The sequence below is a fragment of the Carcharhinus amblyrhynchos genome, chromosome 14 (genome assembly GCF_965287045.1).
Source record: "Carcharhinus amblyrhynchos chromosome 14, sCarAmb.v2.hapA, whole genome shotgun sequence".
Taxonomy (NCBI): Eukaryota; Metazoa; Chordata; class Chondrichthyes; order Carcharhiniformes; family Carcharhinidae; genus Carcharhinus; species Carcharhinus amblyrhynchos.
In genome coordinates, this window is record NC_137337.1 from 74,542,739 (window position 1) to 74,569,206 (window position 26,468).

At 43.2% G+C, this 26,468-nt stretch overlaps 1 protein-coding gene across 18 annotated transcripts in view; it reads left to right on the forward strand.

The window, feature by feature from the left end:
* The window catches only part of LOC145352784 (gephyrin), a 462,622-nt gene that overhangs the window by 415,621 nt on the left and 20,533 nt on the right, over positions 1-26,468 (forward strand). For 8 of the 18 annotated variants that reach the window (XM_080203106.1, XM_080203117.1, XM_080203118.1 and 5 more), the window contains 7 exons: positions 1,797-1,949; positions 2,125-2,145; positions 2,688-2,746; positions 5,400-5,553; positions 7,911-8,032; positions 16,264-16,351; positions 21,661-21,734. In XM_080203106.1, coding sequence (XP_080059232.1) covers positions 1,797-1,949; positions 2,125-2,145; positions 2,688-2,746; positions 5,400-5,553; positions 7,911-8,032; positions 16,264-16,351; positions 21,661-21,734 — 671 coding nt within the window. The remainder of the gene's footprint in view (positions 1-1,796; positions 1,950-2,124; positions 2,146-2,687; positions 2,747-5,399; positions 5,554-7,910; positions 8,033-16,263; positions 16,352-21,660; positions 21,735-26,468) is intronic. The other 10 variants (XM_080203111.1, XM_080203123.1, XM_080203113.1 and 7 more) reach the window with 3 other exon arrangements.

Genomic DNA, 26,468 nt, shown 5'->3' on the forward strand with positions numbered 1-26,468 from the left:
GACGTCATGGACATGCCACATTAATATATTGAATCTGCGTCACATAAGTGATGCTTTTCAATAGCCAAATATTATGAACTGCCCTTAGTTCTAATTATTTTCCATTACTGTTATTTCCAAGGTCAACTAGCTGGTCCAGATTCTGAGTCCACTCTCTATTTTTAACTTTGTTAAACTTTTATATATTAAAGAGGATTAACTTTAATAATATTGTTGGTGAATCAAAAGCGGGTGCGCAATAAATGCGGCCTTGCCTGCGATGCCTTCATCTCAAAATATCATTTACACTGTCTATAAAAGATAAAATTAGAAGAATAGGGATTCAGTAGCTTGTTATTTTCTGATTTGCTGCCTGTGAGAATACTTCAGTGTGATTGGTTGCTTACCCTACTTGGAGATCAAAAATATGATGCAAGAAAACTGATAAAACAAACTGGAAGAGTAACACGGTGCCAAAATAAAATTTTATTTTTTATCACGTCTTCATTCATTTTTCTGTTTAGACACGGAAGCTGGAAAGAAATTAAAGATTGCTTAATGAAATTATTTTTAAATTTAAAAAAACTTAATTATACTTCAATTACATTATAAAATGTAATCTGATTATTCTGGTATAGTTAAAAACGTACAAGTATGAGATTAATTGGACTTGAAAACCAGCTCTCTCACAAAACTGGTACACCAGTTGTTTCATTCAGGCCCTTTCATTTTAAGGCCCTTTAAAAATTATTCATTTTTTGAGATGAAGGCATTGCAGGCAAGGACGCATTTATTGCACATCTGCCTTTGAGAAGGTGGGTGGGTTCACCAACTACCTTGAAACCACTTTCAACGTCTGCGGCGAAGGTCTTCTTATTCCCTGTAGAAATTCAGTGCCACTGAGAGGCTTGCCAGGCCACCTCGGAGGGGAGTTAGCAGCCAACCGTGTCCGTATTGGGATCGCGATCAGGTGTAAGAAAGGCCATTTCCTCCTTCAGAGTCATCAGCGAGTGCTCTCATTTCACTCTGGCCGCAAAATCTGGGCCCATTGGTTCTCTACAAGAGAAATAAATCTCTGCTTCGACACTCTCAAGACTTCTTTTGCCATTATTTGGGAGTGGAGTGTGGGAAAAAACAGGAAAGAGCAGAGTCCCACATTAACATGGTTTTGATTCTTGTCAATTTTTAAATGAATTCCAAAGTAAATTATGTAGGCCTGAATTTTACAGTGGTAACGATGGTGACACAATCAACAAATTCCAGACTGCAATTAGTAGAAAATCGATCTCTTTTAGGCTGTAACAGTTCTTGAATAAGTTATATCTTCTTGAATGAATAGTAACTAGGATTTTTAAAGGTGTACTAAGATCATAGAGTCAACAGCCTCACTGTCCCTTAAAGAGTAATGTCACATTTCTCCATTAGGATGAGAACTTTCACATTTTTTTTATGTTTATTCAGTATGCCCCAATCATTTATTACACTGTCTGTAAGAGATAAAATTAGAAGAAGAGGGATTCAGTGGTTTATTATTTGCTGATTTGCTGTCTGTGAGAATACTTCTGTGTGATTGGTTGCTTACCCTACTTGATGCTAGACATCTGGAAACACCCTCAATTTAACACCAGACTCAAACTGGCAATGGGAAAGGGAGAATTGGCAACACGGAGATTGCTAAATCCTTGTGGGCTGCATTCCTCGAGGTCAGTGGCAAGTGCAGTTGCTTCACTACCGACTGCGAAAATCTAACCCATTGTCTAGTTTGCTTAAGATTTAGTATGCTGTAAGCTTTGGAAGTTTGACTAATAATCTCAAAGATGATTTTCTTTTATTCCTACATATTTTTGCAGCCCACCCAGACAGTGATGCCTGGCCAGGTGATGCGGGTAACAACGGGGGCACCAATACCTTGCGGCGCAGATGCGGTAGTGCAGGTCGAAGATACAGAGCTCATCAGGGAATCGGATGATGTAAGTAAATTTGGGAGCTTTCACTCCCGTTGAGTCTGTGGAACTGGAGAAAAATATTGTGAAATCTTGCAAGAATTAATTGATTTACATTAAAAAGAAATTTTTCAGTTGAGGACTAGAATAGATTTTAAATATTACCATGTTCATTTCATATTGATATTCTTTATGTATGCAGCATGATGTACTTCTAATCATGGTAAGTTATAGATAGATGTTAAGCTTTCTTTAAGGCACCATAAGCAGTGCTTACATTTTAGTGGCCAGCCAAGCTTATGATTCCTTTTTTCTCTTAGGACACATGCGCACGTGGCCACAAATATATTTTCTTTTTCTATGTGTTGTAGTTTATTCCATTTAGTAAATTTCATGAGATATATGTTTCAAATTTTTGTACCCATTTGTTTCATTTTATTGTAACGATATATGACAGCAGAAAGAATGCCGCATGTTAATTTCTGACACAGAGATCAATTTCACCGTACTATCTCATACTTATTCTCTGGGAATTGCTACCAACTTTTACAATGCAATGCATCTGATAGTTCATTGCAGTGAAATCCGAAGCTGTAATGTATGGCTGAGAGTTATGGCTCATTGTGAGTTTCACATGCTGCATTCCAGAATGTCGTTGAGTGCTCATCAGTAATGCTTCTAGAATAACAAGAGAGTTGCCCGTGGCTCCCCCAGTGGGACGTTCCAGATCTGCGTTTAGCTCACGTTGCAGTTTAATTTTCGCAGGGCACGGAAGAGCTGGAAGTGCGAATTCTGACACAAGCCCGCCCGGGCCAGGACATCAGGTCAGTGTCTGCACGTTGCGTGGCAGTTCGTTCCTCTGCATCTTATAAAGGCAGCACTGACCTTAAATGAGGGGGAGCTCAGAATCAGAGGGAGTGGGCAGGAGAGTGGAGTTAGAGCCCAAGGGAGCATTTAGTGTAGTAGTGGTATTGTTGCTGGACTAGTAATCCAGAGAAGTACAATAATTCTCTGACACCAGGTGCGAATCCCACCAGAGCAGGTGGAGAAATTTGAATTCAAACTCTAATGATGACTGTGAAACCATTACTAATTGTTGTAAAAACCCATCTGGTTCTCTAATGCCCTTTAGGGAAGGAAATCTGCTGTCCTTACCTGGTCTGGCCTACACATGACTCCAGAGCCACAGCAGTGTGGTTGACTCTTAGCTGTCCTCAGGGGTGGGTAATAAATGCTGGCTTATGAACAAATAAAAGAAGAAAAGGCTCAGCAGACCATGTGGTCTACTCCTGCTCCTATTTCTTGTGTGTTCTTGCTCTAGATGCAAGTAATAAACAAATTTGTTTCTTTTTTAATTGCTCACCACAAGAATAAAATAAGGAACAGAGTGAACAGAAACTCAGCTCAATATGTCAAGGCATCCACATTAAAAACCCATGCTACAAGTATTCACTGTAACCCTATCCTCAGACCCTAATAAGTAAAACAGAAGCATTGATTATTAGCTGTCTTTTTAAAGGGATGATAGTTAAAGACTCACAGAACCTTAAAGAGGCAATCACCCAACTAAATGGCATGGAAACCATGGCAGCCAGATACTGATAAATTATTGTCTGCATAAGAGCAGTTTACTGCCAACAGTTCTGTAAGTGTAGCTCAAAGCAATCTGGCAGAGGAATGGAATGTTGTTTAGAATAAGGTAGTGGAACGAGACATCTGGAGCAAGAACACAAGAAATAGAACCATTCAGTCCATTGATCCTACTCTGCAATTCCGTATGAGCATTAATGATCTTGGGCTTCAACTCCACTTTTCCACCCACTCCCCATATCCCTTAATTCCCTGAGAGACCAAATACTTGTCTATCCTAGACTTAAATGTATTCAATGATGAAACATCCTCAAGGGTAGAGAATTCCAAAGATTCACAGCCCTTTGAGTGAAGAAATCTCTCTTCATCTCTGTCCTAAATGATTGGCCCTTTATCCTGAGTCTGTGCGCCCCCGTGTTTTAGATTCCCCAAGCAGAGGAAACAATTTCTCAGCGTCAAGCACCTCCAGAATCTCATATGTTTCAATGAGATCACTCCTCATTCTTCTAAACTCCAGAGAATATAATCCCCAATTAACTCAATATTTCATTGCAGGACAACCTCCTGATGACCCCAGGGACCAATTTATTAAACCTACACTGTATTGCCTCCAGCGAGTTTGCACGGTAGCACAGTGGTTAGCACTGCTGCTTCACAATGGCGGGGATCCGGGTTCAATTCCCAGCTTGGATCACTGTGTGGGGAGTTTGCACGTTCTCCCCGTGTCTTCATGGGTTTCCTCCATATGCTCCAGTTTCCTCCCACAGTCCAAAAATGTACGGGTTAGGTGGATTGGCCATGTTAAATTGCCCCTTGGTGTCAGGGGACTGGTTACAGGGACAGGGCCTGGATGGGATTGTGGTCGGTGCAGACTCAATGGGCCGAATGGCCTCCATCTGCACTGTAGGGATTTTATGATTCATCGGCAACAGGAAAAATTCAACAAACTTCCAAGGTCATGGAAAGGTTTAGAAGACTCAGCTGAATCTTTCAAGAAAACACTACACTAAATATATCTGCTCTCATGTTGTGTCAAATAAGAATGACTTATATTTATTAATGGGTTGAAGTATCCCAGACACTTTGCAAATAGACATGTAGAAAATGCACAATAAGCTGAAGGAGAGATGGAAACACAGTTAGGTGTTGAGGTTTTTCAACTCGCTCACATCCTTGCATCCATTCACCTCACTAAAGCAAACACATGGCATCTTAATTGCTTTGCGTATGTATCTGTAATCACACTTGGAGGTCCAAAGATGTGCAGGTTAGGTGGATTGGCCAAGTTTTAATCTTAGAGTCCAAAGCTTCGTAGGTTAAATGGATTAGTCATGGTAAATGCACGGGATTGCAGAGATAGCTGGCAGGAGCAGGGCAGTGGGCCTGGGTGGGGTGCTCTTTCAGAAAGTTGGTGCAGACATGATGGGCTGAATGGCCTCCTTTTACACTGTAACAATTCTGTCATTCCTCAGTTGTAAATAAGTGTAAAATCAACAGTGTAAAACTACTGCAGAAATGTTCCTAAAACGTTAAGTTTTTGGTCTCCTGTCCTGTTATCTGTATTTGTGGCTCAGTGTAAGATTTGTTTGATAAAGCTCTTCCAAAGTGCTTTTGAGGAACTCTTGTGGTGCAGTGGGTAGAATCCCTGCCTCTGATCCAGAAGCTCTGGACTCTAGTCCCACCTCAGGACCCAATGGCCAAGGAATGTGCGTTCTTAATGTGGCCGAAGAGTTTGTCAACCTGCAAATGAATAAGTTGTGACAATGATTGGTTGAATACTTTGATAACCTAACAATAATTCTTATTTCTGTCAATCACCTTTTTTTGAAAATTCTGAATTGCTCTTGGAATTTAATGATTGTTATCTTTCCCCCTTCTTCCTCTTAGACCAATCGGCCACGATATCAAAAGGGGGGAATGCGTCCTGGCAAAAGGTACCCACATGGGACCTTCTGAGATTGGTCTTCTCGCAACGGTTGGGGTAACTGAGGTTGAAGTTCACAAGTTTCCGGTGGTTGCAGTGATGTCCACAGGCAATGAAGTAAGCTGGGTTACCTCCGAGAATGGGAGTGGGAAGGGTGTTCTCATTGTTTGTGTGTGTTTAAATAGAGAAAACAAAGAATCCTTTTAACTTCAACCAAAATGATCAGCCAAGTTAGATTGGTTGATTTAGTAGACTAGATGCAGTGAGTGCTTGAATAAAGGCACAACTAGGGCAGAGTTTACATGATTAGTCAATGTAAGATGAGGAGGAATCCCTGGAATCTCTCAGGAATCCCTCTCCGGTTCTTACTCAGCTGCTTTCCTGTCTATTCTATTTGTCTTTAAACCTGTGAACAGTTTAAGACCATAAGATATAGGAGCAGAATTGGGCCATTCGGCCCAGCGAGTCTGCTCCACCATTCAATCATGGCTCATATGATTCTCATTTCCATTCTTCTGCCTTCTCCCCATAACCTTTGATACCCTTATTGATCAAGAACCTATCCATCTCTATCTTAAAGTCGCTCAATGACCTGCCTCCCCAGCCTTCAATGGCAATCAGTTCCACAGATTCACCACTCTCTGGCTGAAGGAATCCTCCTCATCTTAGTTTTAAAGGAACATCCCTTCACTCTGAGGTTGTGCCCTGGAGTTCTAATCTCTCCCATTCGTGGAAACATCCTCTCCACATCCACTCTGTCTAGGCCGCTCAGTATTCTATAAGTTTCAATTAGTTTCCCCCTCATCTTTCTTTACTCCATCAAGTGCAAACCCAGACTTCTCAATAGCTCCTTAAGCTAGGTTTTTTTTAAAGTGACAGTACTTTACAATTTTGCCCTTGTACAGCCCAAATTTTATTTTAGATCGAGCAGCTAAATGCAGTAAGATAAAAGCAAAATCCAACATGTGCTGGCCATCTGAAAGAGAAACAGAAACTTCTGGGAAATTTTTGCAGGTCTGCCATACCTATAGAGAAAGAAACAAAGTAAACAGGTGGGATTTTCTGGTCCTTCTCACCTTGGCACCAATAATACCAAAATTAATTCATTATTCCACCTGCAAGTCAAATCCATGTATTGAAAATTCTGTATAAAGAACAGAATTTCAATACCAAATTTTACCGCTTTTAACCTCTGTCACCTTGTTGTCTATCCAGCCTTTCCTCATAACTCAGTTCCCAAAATAATATGGCCAGTGTAGTGATGTTTCTCTCCAACACTTGAATGTCTCACTGGTGTCTGTCTTGTTGACCAGACCTCAAGGCAATTTATTTCATTCTTTCATGAGATGTGGGTGTTGCTATTGGGGCCAGCATTTGTTGCCCATCCCTAATTGTCCTTGAACTAAGTGGCTTGCCTCACCATTTCAGAGTGCCATTGAGATTCAACCACATTGATTTGCATTTTGCACAAGTGTAAATGAGCAATGTTACAAACTCAGCTGATTATCTTAATTGATTGTTAGTGTAGCTATTAGCACTCTCAGGATTGTTCAGTAAGTGCTGCCCAATTGCAGCATTACATCAAACAGCAGATGTTTTGTTTTGGATTTTGCAAGTGTGGGCTGGCTGAGTATGGCATGTAGACTGCCTATTATGTACGCCCATAGGAACATGTGTTTTGTTTGATTCACGCAGCCAGTCATAGTGATGTACAGCCCACATATGAGTACAGATCGTGATAGGCGATGGCCTAGTGGTATTATCACTAGACCATTAATCCAGAAACTCAGCTAACGTTGTGGGTACCCAGGTTTGACTCCAGCTACGGCAGATGGTGGAATTTCAGTTCAAGAAAAAATATCTGGAATTAAGAATCTTCAGGTGACCATGAAACCATTGTCAATTGTCAGAAAAACCCGTCTGGTTAATTAACATTCTTTAGGGAAGGAGACCTGCTGTCCTTAGCTAGTCTGGCCTACATGTGACTCCAGAGTCACAGCAATGTGATTGACTCTGAACTGCCCTCTGCACAAGGGCAGCGAGGGATGTGCAATAAATGCTGGCTAGCCAGCGACACCCATGTCCCACGAATGAGTAAAGAAGACAGTTCAAGTTGTGGAATTGTGTGTTCTTTGTAGTTATTACCATTTTATTCATTACAGTACCTTTCTTGTTATTTGGAGAAGTGCCCTCTGTCTAAGATCTGGAAAAGGGAGAGAAACTTATCCAGTGCCTTGGTGTGTACAGTTTCTGAAAGTGATCTTGCCTTCGTTAGTCAGAGCTTTTTATTTGTGTGGACAATATTTATGAGATAAGTTTTGACCATTCTGATCATCCTCCTTAGTTTCACGTTTGTTTCCCTTTTCAGAAAAAGAAAAGCTCTATCCAGCATTGTGGGACCATTTTAACAACTAACTATAGTAGATGAAGCACTGATGGGTTGATATATTAATCTATATGCTTTAATCCTATAGCTCCTGAATCCTGAGGATGAACTAACACCAGGAAAGATTCGGGACAGCAATCGCTCAACCCTTCTAGCGACAATTCAGGAACATGGATACCCAACCATTAACCTGGGAATTGTTGGAGATAAGTAAGAACTGTTATACGTTAGAGTGAATCTTTTTATAAACTAATTGCGCTTATCAATCGTAAACTCCTGACAGCTTTAACCAACATCATTTTTTCTCACCTTGTTAAGAATTGACCAATAACACATTTGAGACACTCTATTCACAAATTATCATAGAACCCCTAAAGTAAAGAAGGCGGCCATTTGGCCCATTGAGTCTGCACTGACCACAATCCCACCCAGGTCCTATTCCCATAACCCCACATATTTACCCTGCTATTCCCCTGACATGGCCAATCCACCTAACCCGCACATCTTTGGACTGTGGGAGGAAACCGGAGCAATTATGCTGCCAAGTCTTTCTGCTATTTTCAACCAATCAGTGAATTTATTCAACTAAATTTCCACCTACTATTTTAAAACATTTGAGATGTTAGTGAATACTTAAAAATAGTGCAGGCCGGAATTTGGGCCTAAGAATTCAACAGTTAATAAATGTTCATGGATAATAAGCAACCCATGTTTCTTGCTCAAATGTGGTCAGAATGATAAAATAGGTATACAGTGAAGATTATGGTTTATAAATTTACTTTTTGCAATAGAAACTTGATGACATGAGTTGGTTAAGGGAGTACTTGCTGATCAATTTTTCAACCCATAAATCAGCTTGTCAATATTTTGGAGGAATGTCAGCCATTCAGATCATTTGGAGTCAGCACTGGGGACTGTCGGAACTGATCAGATTTGCCAGTTATTTTAGAAGGGTCAATATCTCGATTGAAGTCCTGGGACTGAGGAATGCCATTACAATGCATTAAATGTTCATCTTTTTCTGCTCTCTAAATTTCTGGCCTATTCACATCTAGTTTTCAAGTTTATTTATTAGTGTCACAAGTAGGCTTACATTAACAGTGCAGTGAAGTTACTGTGAAAATCCCCTGGTCGCCACACTCTGGCGCCTGTTCAGATACGCTGAGGGAAAATTTAACATGGCCAATTCACCTAACCAGCACGTCTTTCAATGGAAGGAAACTGGAGAATCCAGAAGAAACCCACGCAGACACGGAAAGAACGTGCAAAGTCTGCACAGACAGTGATCCAAGCCAGAAATCAAACCCAGGTCCCTGGCTCTGTGAGGCAGTAGTGCTAACCACTGTGCCACCATGCTTATATTTGATTTGATTTTATTATTGTCATATGTATCAGTATGCAATGAAAAGTATTGTTTCTTGTATGCTATACAGACAAAGCATACTGTGCATAGAGAAGGAAAGGAGAAGTGCAGAATGTAATGTCACAATCATAGCTAGGGTGTAGGGAAAGATCAACTTAGCACAAGGTACTCCATTCAAAAGCCTGATGGCAGCAGGGAAGAAGCCGTTCTTGAGTTGGTTGATACGTGACCTCAGATTTCTGTATCTTTTTCCCAAACGAAGAACGTGGAAGAAAGAATGTCCAGAGTCCGTGGGGTCCTTAATTATGCTGGCTGCTTTTCCAAGCTAGTGGGAAGTGTAGACAGAGTCAATGGATGGGCAGCTGGTTTGCATAAAGGGTTGGGCTACATTCATGACCTTGTGTAGTTTCTTGTGGTCTTGGGGAGAGCAAGAGCCATACCAAGCTGTGATACAACCAGAAAGAATGCTTTCTATGGTGCATCTGTAAAGGTTGGTGAGAGTTGTAGCTGACATGCCAAATTTCCTTAGTCTTCTGAGAAAGTAGAGGCGTATCCCTATTTCATATCCAATTACCACTTAAGTGATTCCATGGATTTTGCCTTCACTGTTTCCCTCCCCCCATCCCACCAAGAGCCCATTTCATGTGTTATTCATTCCTTGTACGAGGAAGAATTTTCCTGATACAAGCCATCAGCTAGCTAGACCTTGTATCCCTTCATCCTGCCCTTAACAGTTTGGCTTCAAGTAATATTCTGGAATTACATTTCCTACACCACTTAGCATCTTGCATACCTCCTTAAGGTCATGTCTAAAACATCTTCCCTCCAGGTTGGAAAGTCCAGATCCCCAGCTTTTCCACATAGTTCAAGACTTCTATCACTAAGGATCAGCCCCATGCTTCTTCTCTGCATTGCCTACATTTATGTCTCATCGATTAGAGTACTAAACATGTTACCTAATGCAGCATGTATAGTCTGATCACGACATGAATTTGGTTAGGCAATTTAATCGGAACCCATCTCTGCAAAGTTGCACTGAAGTCCTTGCAAATATTTTTATTTCCACATTTAAAATATCTGTAACTTTTAGAAGAATATTTTTGCTCCAAGCGCAAAATTGAGATTAGTTGCAAAATGCTGAAAAGTGTACCAGACATAATACTGAAAGCTGAACCTTTCTCACTGCACACACAACTCCAGAGCCTGTAGAAAATTAATTGTATGCCTTCAGTACTTGCACTTGCACATTAATTTTTAAATCCACTGTGGTTATAAATGATAGCAGTATGGTTTAACTTGTATTGTCCTTCAATTAAAGTGATTGATTATTGGGTACATATGTGGCTTAAGTTACGACAAACTCGTTAAAGTATTCAAGCGAAACTCATTCTTAACTGACTGCCTCTTGGTTTAACTAACAAGTGCAACTGAAGTTTCTAAACTCTATAGTCTTTGACCACACCGATGAAAATCAAATCTCCTTTTGCCACGTAACCATCCCAATGTCATTCAGCCTTGAGATTCAGTGGACAGGATTTTTCTGGCCGCATTCGCCCCAAGGCCAGAAAATCCCGCCCATGGTCAGCAGATCCCTGCATGGTCCATGTCCCACCTACTACGATTCCTGAGGCAGGTGGATCAGGAAAATTCTGCTTGGTATCTCTCAGATTTCACCTTCCGTAGAAAGACATTTTGCACAGTTGGGAAGTGATTTTTAGTTTGCTGTGCTCCTTGCTCAATGCAGTGTCCACTTTTCCACGACCATTCAACATTTGGCCATCTTTAGTCATTATGCTTTTAAGACCCAAGCTTGTCTTTATCTGGCTCTTACTGCTTGCCTCATTTTGTCATCTTTCACCCTTTCCAACCTTCGTAGAGCCCTGCAGTGTCAGCATTGATGTTGGCCTATCATTTGGACCTCTCAAATACACAGGACCAACAGGCCCATGTGCCTATTAAGTGCACCAAACTAGACAGCGTCAGGATGTGCATTATTTTCTGCAGTTCATAAATGACAAGTTTCTTTTCTTTATTCAAGGAATACCGAGCGAGCTATTTAAACACAATATGCACTTAACAAATTCATACTGCCTTGTCTTTAATCCCCTACTCCATCACCTCGTGCATTGATCGTGGCCAATCACCTAATCTCCTCATCTTTTGGACTGTGGGAGAAAACTGGGGCACCTGGAGGAAACCCACACAGATACGGGGAGAACATGCAAATTCCACACAGATAGTGACCTGAGGCCAGAATGGAACCCGGATCCCTGGCACTGTGAGGCAGCAGTGCTAACCACTATGCCATTGCACTAACCACTCGACCCTGGAGTTTGCATGTTCTACAGGTGTCTGTGTGGGTTTCCTCCCATACTCCAAAGATGTGCGGGTTAGGTGGATTGGCCATGCTAAATTGCCCCTTAGTATCAGGGAGATTCGTAATGAATGAGTGGGGTTAGAGGGCTAGGGCCTGGGTGGGATTGTTGTCGGTGCAGGCTTGATGGGCCGAATGGCCTCATTGTAGGGATTCTGTGGTTCTGAGTGCCTTCCCTTGAAGCAGGTGTCCCCTATAAAGTCCAGGTCACACTCAGCTGCAGAAGACATGCCCGTACTCCCCACTGCCACGATTTCAGTTAACTCAAGGCAGTTCAAAATAGCAGCATCTCCAGAGCTGTGTCTATGAAAAGGCTGCAAACTGTTAAATTTTGCAGTTGGCGAAACACGTGGGTTATCAAGTCAAGCTGTTCCACCAACTGCCAGCCTAATTGATTGTTTAGTGCAAGTTGGCTGTGTCACTGTGCAGTGAGGGTTCACAGCCTGCACAGCTTGAAGCATTTCACAATTCCCTTCAGTGTGGTGCTGGGGCGGTGAGAGAGAAATCTGAAAACCACCATCGATTACATCTCTTATTCTAAAACAAAAACAGTGTATTCTGGAAAATCTCAGCAGGCCTGACAGCATCTGTGGAGAGAGAATAGAGCCAACGTTTCCAGTCTGGATGACCCTTTGTACTCTGATGAAGGGTCATCCAGACTCGAAACGTTGGCTCTGTTCTCTCCTCACAGATGCTGTCAGACCCGCTGAAATTTTTCAGCATTTTTTGTTTATGTTTCAGATTCCAGCATCCGCCTGTATTTTGCTTTTGTCGTATTCTAAAACGCCTTGTCTCCCTGAGTACGAATCACATGTGGCATATCTGGATTTGACTGGAAGGTTTTCCAGCAGAACACAGTATACACACCAGTTCATGTGAGGGTGAATTCATAGTGACTGATGTTGGGTCCCTGTTGCCACAGGAGTTTATAATCTTGTGTGCTTCAGTCTTCAAGGTGCACAGGTATTTTAGTTTGGCTTTTTCTGTGCATCCATGGCCCAAGATATCTTTCCAATGTTCAGGGAATAGATTTTATATCAAAAATGGCATTCTCTCTTCTACCTTCTTCTGTCGGGAAAAAGATACAAAAGTCTGAGGTCACATACCAACTGGCTCAAGAACAGCTTCTTCCCTGCTGCTGTCAGACATTTGAATGGTCTTACCTCGCATTAAGTTGATTTTTCTCTACTCCCTAGCTCTGACTGTAATACTACATTCTGCATTCTCTCCTTCTCTGCGAACAGTATGTTTTGTCTGTATAGCGTGCAAGAAACAAAACTTTTCACTGTATGTTAATACATGTGACAATAATAATAAATCAAATTAAAAGTTTATGTTTTAGGTATTGTACAGGGCATAGAGGTTAGCATTGCTGCCTCACTGCGCCAGGGACCCAGGCTCGATTCCTGGCTTGGGTCACTGTCTGTGCGGAGTCTGCATGTTCTCCCTGCATCTGAGTGAGTTTCCTCTGGGTGCTCCGGTTTCTTCCCACTGTCCGAAAGACGTGCTGGTTAGGTGCATTAGCCGTGCTAAATTCTCCCTCGGTGTAGCCGAACAGGCGGCAGAGTGTGGCGTCTAGGGGATTTTCACAGCAACTTCACTGCAGTGTGAATGTAAGCCTACTTGTGACACTAATAAATAAAAAGAACTCAGTAAAACAATAGTTGCCTTTTTTTTCCCTTTGACTATCAGCGCCTGACATCAATTTAGTTTGCATGCTGTGTTACTGCTGGTTGCAAATCTGAATTGTGTTACTCAAATATCTGTTTAAATTAGCATGATTTGATTCAGATTTTGCAATGCTGCTAGTCGGGCAGTGAATTCCTTGGAAACGTGTTATTTTTGTGACAGATTTAAATTTGTTTACGATAAGGAAATCCTAGCATGTGCAAATATGTTTCATTTAATTATGTGGAGTGCAGAATTCAAATTCTGATTTGAAAGTCAAAAAATAAATCCAGGACCATGTATTTTTCAAGTGTAAAGCTGTCTGAAACAGGTATCTGTACTTTGACAAAAGCCTTAATCAAGATATTCAGGTGACAAAATTGAACCCTTTCAACCATCTCTTCTGTCCATTATTTTTTAAATGCCGTCACAGTCTCTGACATTTGGAGTTTACATAGAAGAAAGGTTGTACTCATGCAAAAATATCTTCTCACCAGTTAGCCATTACACCCCAGTTCCAAATTGCAAACGTAACAGATGCAGAATAAACAAATATCTCACCAGGTGGCAGTAGATTCCAGTTCATTCACTTTTCAGATTGACCTGTGGAACTACTTTATTTCTGCATCTCATGGGATATTCACAGACTGTCAGACACAGCATCACACTCAAGCCCTATCCCTGTAACCCCACATATTTAGCCTGCTAATCCCCCTTAACCCACACACCCTGAGACTCAGGGGCAATTTAGCGCAGCAAATCCTAGAATCTCTACAGTGCAAAAGAAGGCAATTTGGTCCATTGAGTTTGCACTGACTCTCCAAAAGAGCGTCTTATCCAGGCCCACCCCATGCATTTATCCCGCTAATTCCCCCTAACCTACACATTTTTGGACACTAAGGGACAATTTAGCATGGCCAATCCATCTAACCTGCTTATCTTTAGACAGTGGGAGGAAATCAGAGCACCCAGAGGAAACCCACGCAGACACAGGGAGACCATTCAAACTCCACACAGACTGTCACACAGAATTGAACCCAGATCCCTGGAGCAGTGAGGCAGCAGTGCTAACCACTTTGCCACCGTGCACCCCACTGTTCAAAATAGACCCTAGCTAGTGTGATGTCCAAATTTCACCATTCAGTGTATTTTTCTGTGAATTTCATGGCAATACGCAATCATTTTGTCAGCATTTCACACTCGCTTGCCTTTCATTATTTACCAGACATTAAATTTGAAACCTCTTTGACCCTGATGACCTCACAAGACATTTTCACAATGAGGATTTATGGAGTAATACGTAGCTGACTGTGCATTTGAATCACTAACACATTGAAGTAGTTAGTGCTCCTTGCCCCCAACTCCATCCTTACAGAGTTACTTACGTAACTTGGCATTGCCAAAAAGAAAACTCAAAAATTCAGCGCCTTTCACATTTCGTTTGACCCAAATAAACCCTAAACCTCAGCGCAGCAAAGATTTTGGGCGGGGTTTTCTGACTGTGCTCACCCCAAAGCTGGAAAATCCCGCCCGAGGTCAATGGACCTCTGCATGTTCTGTGTCCCGCCCGCTACCATTCCTGTGGCGGGCAGGACAGGAAAATTCCGGTCTTCCACTTTGCTTTTCAGCAAGAGTTTAGAGAATTTATTTAAAAATAAAAATAAAGAATTAATATTTCATTAAATAGGTACCAGTTTTCTTTATCATCTTGACAGCCTGCTTCTCTCATATTTATCTTCCACTCGATCAATTCAAGTGTGGAGACGCTTATCTAGTGAAGTGTAAGGCAAGTATGTTTTCTTAAGTACCATTAATAGTTGGGGCTCCTGGTGGTAAATGCTTGAGCAGCTTTTTGCATCCAGGAGTGGAGAATGGCAACAGAACAGGGAGCAGGACGGAGCTCCTCTGCGAGCAGTGTACCAACCTTCCACACCTCAGGTTATAGCCAGATATTGTGAAGGGTGGCACGGTGACACAGTGGTTTACAGACTCGAGGGGCTAGATGGCCTATTCCTGCTCCTATTTCCTATTTCTTATGTTTACACTGCTGCCTCACAGTGCCAGGTGAGAGGGGAGAGGTACAAAAGTGCCCAGAGGGGCAATTTTTTCACACACAGGGTGGTGAGTGTCTGGAACAAGCTGCCAGAGGTAATGGTAGAGGCAGGTACAGTTTTGACTTTTAAAAAGCATTTAAACAGTTACATGGGTAAGATGGGTATAGAGGGATATGAGCCAAATGTGGGCAATTGGGATTAACTTAGGGGTTTTTAAAAAAGGGCAGCATGGACAAATTGGGCCGAAGGGCCTGCTTCCATGTTGTAATCCTCTATGACCCAGATTCGACTCCCGGCTCAGGTCACTGTCTATGTGGAGTTTGCACATTCTCCCCGTGTCTGTGTAGGTTTCCCCTGGGTGTTCTGGTTTCTTTCCATACTCCAAATGTGCAGTTAGGTGGATTGGCCATGCCTAATTACTCCTTGGTATCAGAGGAGCTAGTGGGGTTATGGGAATGGGACCTGGGTGGGATTGTTGTCAATGCAGACTCAATGGGCCAAATGGCCTCCTCCTGCACTGTAGGGATTTTATGATTACACTGCTGGACCCAAAGTAGGTGGCATTAGTTTAGTCAGCAGGAATCAGGAAAAAATTGTGGCTTGTTTGATATATATTCACAGGTATTAGAGGCTGATGCAGACTTGGCTGCATTGGGAATAAGATACAAAAGTCTGAGGTCACATAACATCCGACTCAAAAACAGCTTCTTCCCTGCTGCCATCAGACTTTTGAATGGATCAATCTTGCATTAAATTGATCTTTCTCTATACCTTAGCTATGACTGTAACACTACATTCTGCACCCTCCCCTTTCCTTCTCAATGAACGGTACGCTTTGTCTGTAAAGCGCGCAAGAAACAATACTTTTCACTGTATGCTAATGCATGTGACAATAATAAATCAAATCATAAACAATTATTCAAGTTTAGTTTCGCAAAGATTTTTGTTTACTATTCAATGAATGTGTTTGTTTAATTTGTAGCCCCGATGATCTGTTGAACGCTCTCAATGAAGGGATAAGTCGTGCTGATATCATCATTACTTCAGGGGGTGTATCCATGGGAGAAAAGGTAATCAAATATAGTTACATATCCACTAAAATATCAAGCTAGGCTATGTGAATTATATTGGATATTTGTGGAATGGTCAGTATATCCACAGCCATGAATCCTCTTCAAACAGTAGAATCAGAATGCACCTAACTCGTATAAAGTTTATTTATTAGTGTCACAAGTAGGCACAGTGGTTCGAACTATTGCTTCAGAATGCCAGAGAACCGGGTTCGATTTCCGGCTTGGGTCACGGTCCATACGGAGTTGCACATTCTCCCCATGTCTGCGTGGGTTTCCTCCTGTTTCCTCCCACAGTCTGAAAGACGTGCTGGTTAGGTGCATTGGCCGTGCTGAATTCTCCCTCGGTGTACCCGAACGGGCGCCAGAGTGTGGCAACCAGGGGATTTTCACAGTAACTTCATTACAGTGCTAATGTAAGCCTACTTGTGACAAATAAATAAACTTTAAAAAACTTTAAAAGTTAGCAGTTTTCCACTTTTGTCAGAGAAGTGTCAGTCTCTCGTGGTTTGGCTAGTTCTGGAACACCAGTCTTCAGTACTGCAGCTGAGAGGTTATAAGGGCCCATGGCCTTTGCTATATCTAGTATGCTCAGCTGTTGATGTTATGTGAAGTGAATCAAATTGCTTGGACATACCTCTGTAATGCAGGACCAAGGTGGATCATCTACTTGGACCTTGATAAAGGTAATTGTGAACACTTCAGCTTTGTCTTTGTGCTGGCAAACTGCGCTCCCCCCCGCCCATTGCTGAGAGTGGGAGTGTTCATGGAGCTTCTCCTCCTCTTAGTTGTTTAATTACCCACCACTATTCACAACTGCAGAGGATTGACCTGATCCATTGGTTGCAGGCTAGTTTGGCTTTGCCCATAGAATCCAGCTTCTGCTGTTTACCATATTTGTCGTTCCGTGCTGTAGCTTCACAAGGTTGGGTTTCCTGTGGATGCTCCGTTTTCCTGCTCCATTCCAAAGATGCACAGGTCAGATCGATTTGCCATGCTAAATTGCCCATTAGTATCCCAAGATGTGTAAGTTAGAGGGATTAGGAGGGTAAATACATAGGGTTGCGGGGATAGGGTCTGGGTGGGATGCCCTGTCGGAGGGTTGGTGCAGACACGATGGGCGAATGACCTCTTTCTGCACTATAGAGGTTCTATGACTCTAAACAGTTTAAGTTCAGTTGAATTACAGTATTGTCAAATGCAACACACAGTCCTTTCAAAATTTTATTGGGGAGAAACATTGCTGTCTGCCAAACTGATCCACAAATGGCGTTCAACAACAGCAAATCCCATGAATATCGAAACAGCTTTGAAGAATACAATGATTGTAATGCACTCCCTTTGCCTAGTATGACAAGCCACTGTCCTTTCACATCTATCCAACTCTCATGTCTGAGTGCACGGAGATAAAGCTCACCAAGAGATTACTGCTCTTATTAGTCACACCTGTCAACACATCCTCGATACAACAAGCATTTGATTCGCATTTGTGCATTGACGACCACTGTTTCGGTATTGTCTCTGCCTCTGGCTTTAAAGTAGCTCAGGATGGATTTCATTGTGTAAAATTATCAGCACCTTCTCATATATCTCCACCATAAGATTTGTGAGACTTTATCAGTTGTTATTGAGTGGGAAAAGATTATTTATCTCAATGCAATGGGTTATCTTTCTGAATTTTAAATGCTCTGGAATTGCTCTTCTTTCTCATTGCATTTTAATCTCCCCTGTGCACTTGCTACAGGTCAGAAGATAATCCAATTGAAATATTACATAAAGCAGCCTGTTAAGTATTGACAAACAGATCTGTTGTGTTAAAAATGTGCCCAGTTTGGTGGAATAGCGATCAGAATTCTACCTGCCTTGTACAATTCTGCTGTGCAACCATTCATAATGTGGAATAAAACACTGAAATAACTAGGTCTCCATACAATAACAAGTTATGTTTCTAAAGAATTCAGTTGCAAGCAATGCAGAAAAGCTTGTACCAAGGGGAAGAGGGATATGGTGGTGAATGAATATGCAAAATTAAAGGGCATTTTGAAAATAGCAAGGAAAGTAGCGAGTTGAAGGTGTTGCCATTTTGGAATTGTGGGCGGCGCGGGGACACAGTGGTTAGCATTGCTGCCTCACAGCGCCAGGGACCCAGGTTCGATTCCCGTCTTGGGTCACTGTCTGTATAGGGTTTGCACATTCTGCCCATGTCTGCAAGGGTTTCCTCCAGGTGCTCTGGTTTCCTCCCTCAGATGAAAGATGTGCGGTTTAGGTTGATTGGCCATGGTAAATTGTCCCTAGTGTTAGGGGGATTAGCAGGATAAATGTGTGGGGTTACGGGAATTGTGTGTGGGTTTGTGGTCGGTGCAGACTCAGTGGGCTGAATGGCCTTCTTCTATACTGTAAGGCTTCTACGATTCTATGACTTCAGCTGGATACCATCACTGTCCTGCTCTTAAGTTGTATTAGATGCCATTGTTCTGTCAGGCTCACCTGAATTCTTTGGGACACCAGACCCATCAGCTGGAATGGTTGTTAGCACTGCTACCTCACAGCGTCAAGAATCCAGGTTCATCTTTTGATGTACTTCAGACTTTAAAAATCAGATATAAAACAGAACGTCAGACAACTAAAAAGTCAGTTTAGATTTCACAAGAAAATCTACAGCTAAGTCTAGAAAACACCAAAACAGGCAAAATCACAGAATTGTTACGGTGCAGAAGGAGGCCATTTGGCCCATCTCCATCAAATTTTCTCTTAAATGCAAAGAACGATTTAGAGATTTACGTCTATTTACAAAAGCTCATGCTACCAAATGAACCTGTTGGACTTCAGACTAATGTTATGAGACTTCATACTGTGTCAACACATGACAGTATGCAGAACAGACCCAAATTGTCAAATTCACATCCAGTCGTTCAGCCGAAAGAGTCACAAGGGACTCTTCGTGCTGTAATCTGCATCCTGTTATTGTATTGTGTGTGTTTGAGGCAATCCCAATGAAAGTAAGTTGATCAAAGTGCCAAAGGCAGTAATTCGTATCCCCCAACCCATGACATGATGTGGAGATGCCGGCATTGGACCGGGGTGGGCACAGTAAGAAGTCTCACAACACCAGCTTAAAGTCCAATAGGTTTATTTGGTAGCACAAACTTGCGGGGCACTGTCCCTTCATCAGGTGAGTGAGGGACTTTAAACTGGTGTTGTGAGACTTCATACTGTGTCAACACATGACAGTATCCATAACAGATTCAAATTGTCAAATTCACATGCAGCTGTTCAGCCAAAAATACTTTACCAAATTGGACTCCAAACATTTGCCTTTGTTTTCTCGGAGTGGCAATCAGCAGCGAATTGCTGCTCTGTACCCGCTAAAATTTTAAAGTGCTTGTCTTGTCCAACCTTTCTGAGTCAGGCCGGGTAAGATTCCAGCAGGGTCCCCAGCTTTTGGATGTCTCAGGGAGAGATACAGGTTTGGTGAGAAGCATCCAGTGAATGTCAACCCCAAGCAAAGGGACTTTGTTTCAAGCTCGTGGTAAACCTTCACTGGTTTATGTGTTTCTAAAGATATTTCTGGGTAAATTAATATTAGGAAACTGAATCACCTTGTGTTTGTATTGAGATCTTTTTACACTTCTTGCCTGATGTAATATAGTTCATTTTTCTTGTTTTAATAAATCTTTTATTCTTCATGTGAAAAAAGTTCATAGCCAGACTCCTGTGAATTTGTTCAGTAACTTTCTTCAACGTTTTCTTTAAAAAAAACTAGGATCTATCAAACCAGTTTTCACTCTGGGATCTGACTTGTCCAATATTAACATCAGCTGATATTGTAACAACAGACTGATTCCTGAAATGGGAAAGGGGTTATTTTACAAGGAAAAGTTGGGCGAGTTAAGTCTTTATCCATTGTAGTATCGAAGACTGAGAGTTGATGTTATTGAAACATGTAAGATCCTGAGGGATGTTGGAAGGATGTTTCCACTTGTGGGAGCAACTAGAACTAGGGGACACAGTTTAAAAATAGGAGGTCTCCATTTAAGGCAGAGATAGAATCATAGAATCCCTACAGTGCAGAAGGAGGTCATTTGGCCCATCAAGTCTGTACCAATTCTCCAACAGAGAATCTTACCCAGGCCTTATCCCCATAACCCCAGGTGATTATCCTGCCAATCCCTCTAATTTACACATTCTGGGACACTAAGGGGCAATTTAGCATGGTCAATCCGTCTAACCCGCACATCTTTGGACACTGGGAGGAAACCAGTGCAACCTGAGGAGACCTACATAGATACAGGAAGAATGTGCAAACTCCACACAGATAGTCACCCAAGGTTGGAATCAAACCCAGGTCCCTGGAGATGTGAGGCAGGAGTGCCAACCACCATGCAGGCCATGAGGTAAAGTTTTGTTCTCAGAGGGTTGTGAGTCTGTGGAACTCTCTTCCCCAAAGACCAGTGGAGACAGGGTCATTGAATGTTTTTAAATCAAGGCTAGATACGTCTTGACAAACGAGGGAGTCAAAGGACTTTTGAGAGTAGGAAGAGTAGTGTTGTTGAGGCCACTAGGGCCACAATCAGATCTGCCATGATCTTATCGAATGATGGAGCAGGCTCAAGGGACCTATTCCTACTCCTGCTCCTAATTCATATGTTCAGCTGCAGATAATGGAATATTGTTTGTAACAATAATGTCCATCTCTCTTTGATTTGATTTATTATTGTCACAAGTATTGGGATACAGTGAAAAGTATTGTTTCTTGTGCGCTATACAGACAAAGCATACCGTACATAGAGAAAGAAAGGAGAGAGTGTAGGATGTAGTGTTACAGTCATAGCTAGGGTGTAGAGAAAGATCAACTTAGTACAAGGTAAGTCTGATGACAGCAGGGAAGAAGCTGTTCTTAAGTCGTTGGTATGTGACCTCAGATTTTTGCATTCTTTTCCTGATGGAAGAAGGTGGAAAAGAGTATGCCGTGGGTGCGTAGGGGTCCTTAATTATGCTGGCTCTTTTCCCAGGCACCGGGAAGTGTGGACAGAGTCAGTGGATGGGAAGCTAGTTTGCGTGATTTTGTAGTCGTTGTGCAGGGCAGCCTTCATTTTTACAAGTGATACTTTAAACTCTGAAAAGTGGCAATCCCTGTGTTTATCATGGAGACCACACCGTGGGTACTTTCTCCATAACGTGAAATGCGGTGGTATAATGGATATGGAGTAAAGTGCTGTTATGCAACGATGGTTGTATTCACTTCAACATGGTGTCAACCAAATAAGATGCCAGCTTTTACAAGTATGATTACTCTTGCTCTCTAATAGGATTACCTGAAGCAGGTATTGGACATTGATCTCCATGCTCAGATCCATTTTGGCAGAGTCTTCATGAAACCTGGGTAAGTGTCAGTAAAACACCAAAAATGTAATAACTTTATAGTAGAATGTAACATTGACGTTTAAGATATCAAAGAAGATCTCTAGCCTGATCATAGTCCAAGCGTCAGCAGATTGATTTCCACTCATTGAGAAAAATGGCACCCAGCACGACAATGGACCAGAAATGAAAATTCCAACAAAATCTGTAAGTTTGGCGATTAACTTGTGAAATATTATTTACAAGCTTGATTTGCAGATTACTATTGAGAATGATTTTCCATTGTATTGGGAAATAGAAAATGAAAATAGAAAAATCCCCCAGTCGCCACACTCCGGTGCCTGTTCGGGTAACTGAGGGAGCATTTAGCACAGCCAAGGTACCTAACCAGCACATCTTTAGAACTGTGGGAGGAAAGAGAGGTAAAAGGAAGGTGTAATGGAACAATGTTTTCATAGAATCATAGAATCTCTGTAGTGCAGAAGGAGGCCATTAGGCCCATCAAGTCTGCACTAACAATCACGCCTATCCCTGTAACCCCATGTGTTTACCCTGCTAGTCCCCCTGACACTAGGGTCAACTTAGCTTGGCCAATCAACCTAACCCACACATCTTTTGGTCTGTGGGAGGAAACCGGAGCTCCCGGAGGAACCCACGCAGACACAGAGAGAACGTCCAAACTCCACACAGACGGTGATCCAAGCCAAGAATCGAACCCAGGTCCCTGGTGCTGTGAGGCAGCAGTGCTAACCACTGCGCTGCCGTGCCGTGCCGTTTTATCCATGGCATCAGGAGGTTAATTGTATTTCTCAGTTCAGTGACCTTATCATTGAAGAAGTCACTGTCTATTTCTATTCAAAATGGTTGCTTCGCCAGGTAGCGGTCGAAAGAATAAGCTGCAGAGCCTTCTGCTAAATGTAGAGGTGTTGCCATGGTGCTTTGATGTCATGTCACATAATGTTAGACTTTGGATCACAAGGTAATTGTGGATGAGTGTTGCCTTTTGATTAGGATTCCCAAACCTCCTGGAGTTGGGATCAATCTCCCAGTTGCTAAAGGAAGCAAGCCATAAGACCATAAGACATTGGAGCAGAATTAGGCCACTCGGCCCATTGAGTCTGCTCCGCCATTCAATCATGGCTGATATTTTTGTCATCCCCATTCTCCTGCCTTTTCCCCATAACCCCTGATCCTCTTGTTAATTAAGAACCTATCTATCTCTGTCTTAAAGACACTCAATGACCCAGCCTCCACAGCCTTCAGCAGCAAAGAGTTCCACAGATACACCACTCTCTGGCTGAAGAAATTCCTCTTCATCTCTGTTTTAAGGGATTGTCCCTTTAGCCTGAGGTTGTGCCCCCTGGTTCTAGTTTTTCCTACTAGTGGAAACATCCTCTCCATGTCCAGGCCTCGCAGTACCCTGTAAGTTTCAATAAGATCCCCCCCCCATCCTTCTAAACTCCAACAAGCACAGACCCAGAGTCTTCAACCGTTCCTCGTACGATAAGATCTTCATTCCAGGGATAAGAACATAAGAAATAGGAGCAGGAGTAGGCCAACTAGCCCTTCGAGCCTGCCCCACCATTCAATAAGATCATGGCTGATCTGTCGTGGCTCAGTTCCACATTCCCGCCCTCTCCCCATAACCCTTAATCCCCTCTCCTATCAAAAACCCATCAACCCGCGTCTTAAAAATATTTAGCGAGGCAGCCTCCGCCACTTCAACAGGCAGAGAATTCCAGAGATTCACCACCCTTTGAGTGAAGAAGTTCCTCCTCAACTCCGTTCTAAACCGCCCCCCCTTTATCTTGAGGCTGTGCCCCCTAGTCCTACTATCCTTTCTGAGCAGGAAGAGTCTCTCCACCTCTATCCTATCCATCCCATTCATCATCTTATACGTCTCAATGAGATCTCCCCTCATTCTTCTAAACTCTAACGAGTACAAGCCTAATTTATTCAGCCTCTCCTCATAGCTCAACCCCCTCAACTCCGGCATCAGCCTAGTAAACCTCCTCTGCACTCCCTCCAAGGCCAAAATATCCTTGAGTAAGTACGGCGCCCAAAACTGCACACAGTACTCCAGCTGCGGCCTCACCAATGCCCTATACAGCCGCAGCAAGACCTCCCTACTTTTATATTCAATCCCCCTCGCGATGAAGGCCAGCATCCCATTAGCCTTCCTGACCACCTGCTGCACCTGCAAGCTGGGTTTTTGCAACTCATGCACAAGGACCCCGAGGTCCCTCTGCACCGTCGCCTGCTGCAGTTTTTCTCCACGTAAGTAATAATCCTTCCTATCATTATTCCTACCAAAGTGGACCACCTCGCACTTGCCAACATTAAATTCCATTTGCCAGTTCCTGGCCCATTCGCCCAGCCTATCTAGATCCTTCTGCAGACTTTCCACACCCTCCGCGCAATTTGCCATTCCACCAATCTTGGTGTCATCAGCAAATTTCGACACCATACACTCAGTTCCCTCCTCCAGATCATCTATATAAATGGTAAATAGCTGAGGCCCCAGCACCGACCCCTGGGGCACTCCACTAGTCACCATCCGCCAATCCGAATAGCACCCATTGACCCCCACTCTCTGCCTCCTATTTGACAACCAGTCCTCTATCCACGCTAACACCCTACCCCCAACTCCATGCCCCCTGACCTTCTGCAATAACCTCTTGTGAGGTACCTTGTCAAACGCCTTCTGAAAATCAAGAAAGACCGCATCCACCGGCTCTCCTCTATCCACCGCCCTAGACACATCCTCATAGAACTCCAGTAAATTTGTCAGACACGACTTCCCTTTAACGAAACCGTGCTGCGTCTGCTCTATCAAGCAGTTCCCCTCAAGATGCCTCGCTATTTCCTCCTTGATGACGGATTCTAACATTTTACCTACAACAGACGTTAAACTAACAGGCCTATAATTCCCCGCCTTTTGCCTGGCACCCTTCTTAAACAACGGCGTAACATTAGCCGTTTTCCAATCTTCTGGCACTTCCCCGGAATCCAGCGACGTCTGGAAAATAACCACCAAGGCATCCACTATCACCTCCGCCATTTCTTTCAGGACCCTCGGATGCATTCCATCCAGTCCTGGGGACTTGTCCACAATCAGCCCCTCCAGTCTGTCTAGCACCACCTCTCTAGTAACAGTAATGTCATCAAGACCCTCCAGTCCTACCACCTTTCCATCTGTAACATCCGGCAAATTATTCACGTCCTCCTCCGTGAAGACCGAAACAAAAAAGTTATTCAAGACCTCAGCCATTTCCCCATCCCCTACCACTAAGTCCCCCTTCTCATCCTCTAAGGGACCAACGTTCACCCTAGCCAGCCTCTTCCTTGTTATATATTTATAAAAACTCTTGCTATCCTTTTTTATATTAAGCGCTAGCCCAGCTTCATAGTTTCTCCTACCCTTCTTTATCAACTTCTTTGTCAATCTTTGTTGACATTTAAACCTCTCCCAATCCTCTTCTCGCCCACTACTCTTAGCTACTCTAAACGCCTCCGCTTTTAATTTAACACTTATCTTCACCTCCTTCGTTATCCACGGCTGATTACCTCTCCTCCTACGGTCCTTTTTGACCATCGGAATAAATTTCTGCTGAGCACCAAGAAAGATCTCCTTAAAGATCCTCCACTGCTCCTCAGCAGACCTACCTTCCAACGCGCTCCCCCAGTCCACATTCGCCAATTCTTCTCTCATCCTACCGTACTCCCCTCTGTTCAAACAAAGGACGCGCGTCCGGGAACCCACTTTCTCCTCCTCCATCTGCACCAGAAACTCCACCATACAATGATCACTCTCCCCAAGAGGATCCTTCACTGCAAGTTCCCTAATTCTACCCGCCTCATTACATAGCACCAGATCCAAGATAGCTCGCTCCCTCGTCGGCTCCAACACACACTGTTCCAGGAAACTATCCCGGCAGCATTCCAAGAACTCCTCCTCGAGCCCACTGTGTCCAACATGGGTCGACCAATCAATATGCAGATTGAAATCCCCCATAACTACGGCCGTCCCATTCCTGCACGCCGCACTTATTTGCGCGTTAACAGCCCGCCCCACCTCCAGATCATTATTCGGGGGCCTATAGACGACACCCACCAGCGCCTTCCTCCCTTTGCTGTTCCTAATCTCTACCCACAACGATTCCACGTTCTGCTCCTTGGCTCCAATATCATCCCTGGCTACCACCCTGATGCTATCCTTAATCAGCAGAGCTATGCCCCCCGCTTTTCCCTCCCGCCTATCCTTCCTAAACACTTGATACCCCTGGACATTCAGCTCCCAGTCCCTGTCACCTTGCAGCCACGTCTCTGTAATGGCCACCAGATCATATCCATTTGTGTCGATCTGCGCCACCAACTCATCCACTTTATTCCTAATGCTTCACGCATTCAGATGAAGCGCCTTCATCCCAGCCTTCACCTGGACCCTATTTGCTGGAACGCCGCCAACCATACTCACACCCCTACTCCCTCTATTATTGGGACATCCTCACCTGTACCGTCTCCTTAACTTTAGACCCCGTAATGTCACCTACCCTCACACCCTCCCCCCCCCAATTAGTTTAAAGCCCTGTCTACAGTCCTCTTTACACGATTCGCCAGGACTCTGGTCCCAGCACGGTTCAGACCAACCCCATCCCATCCGAACAGGTCCCACCTACCCCAATACTGATGCCAATGCCCCATAAATTCAAACCCATTCCTCCCACACCAATCCCTGAGCCACCCATTCACTTCC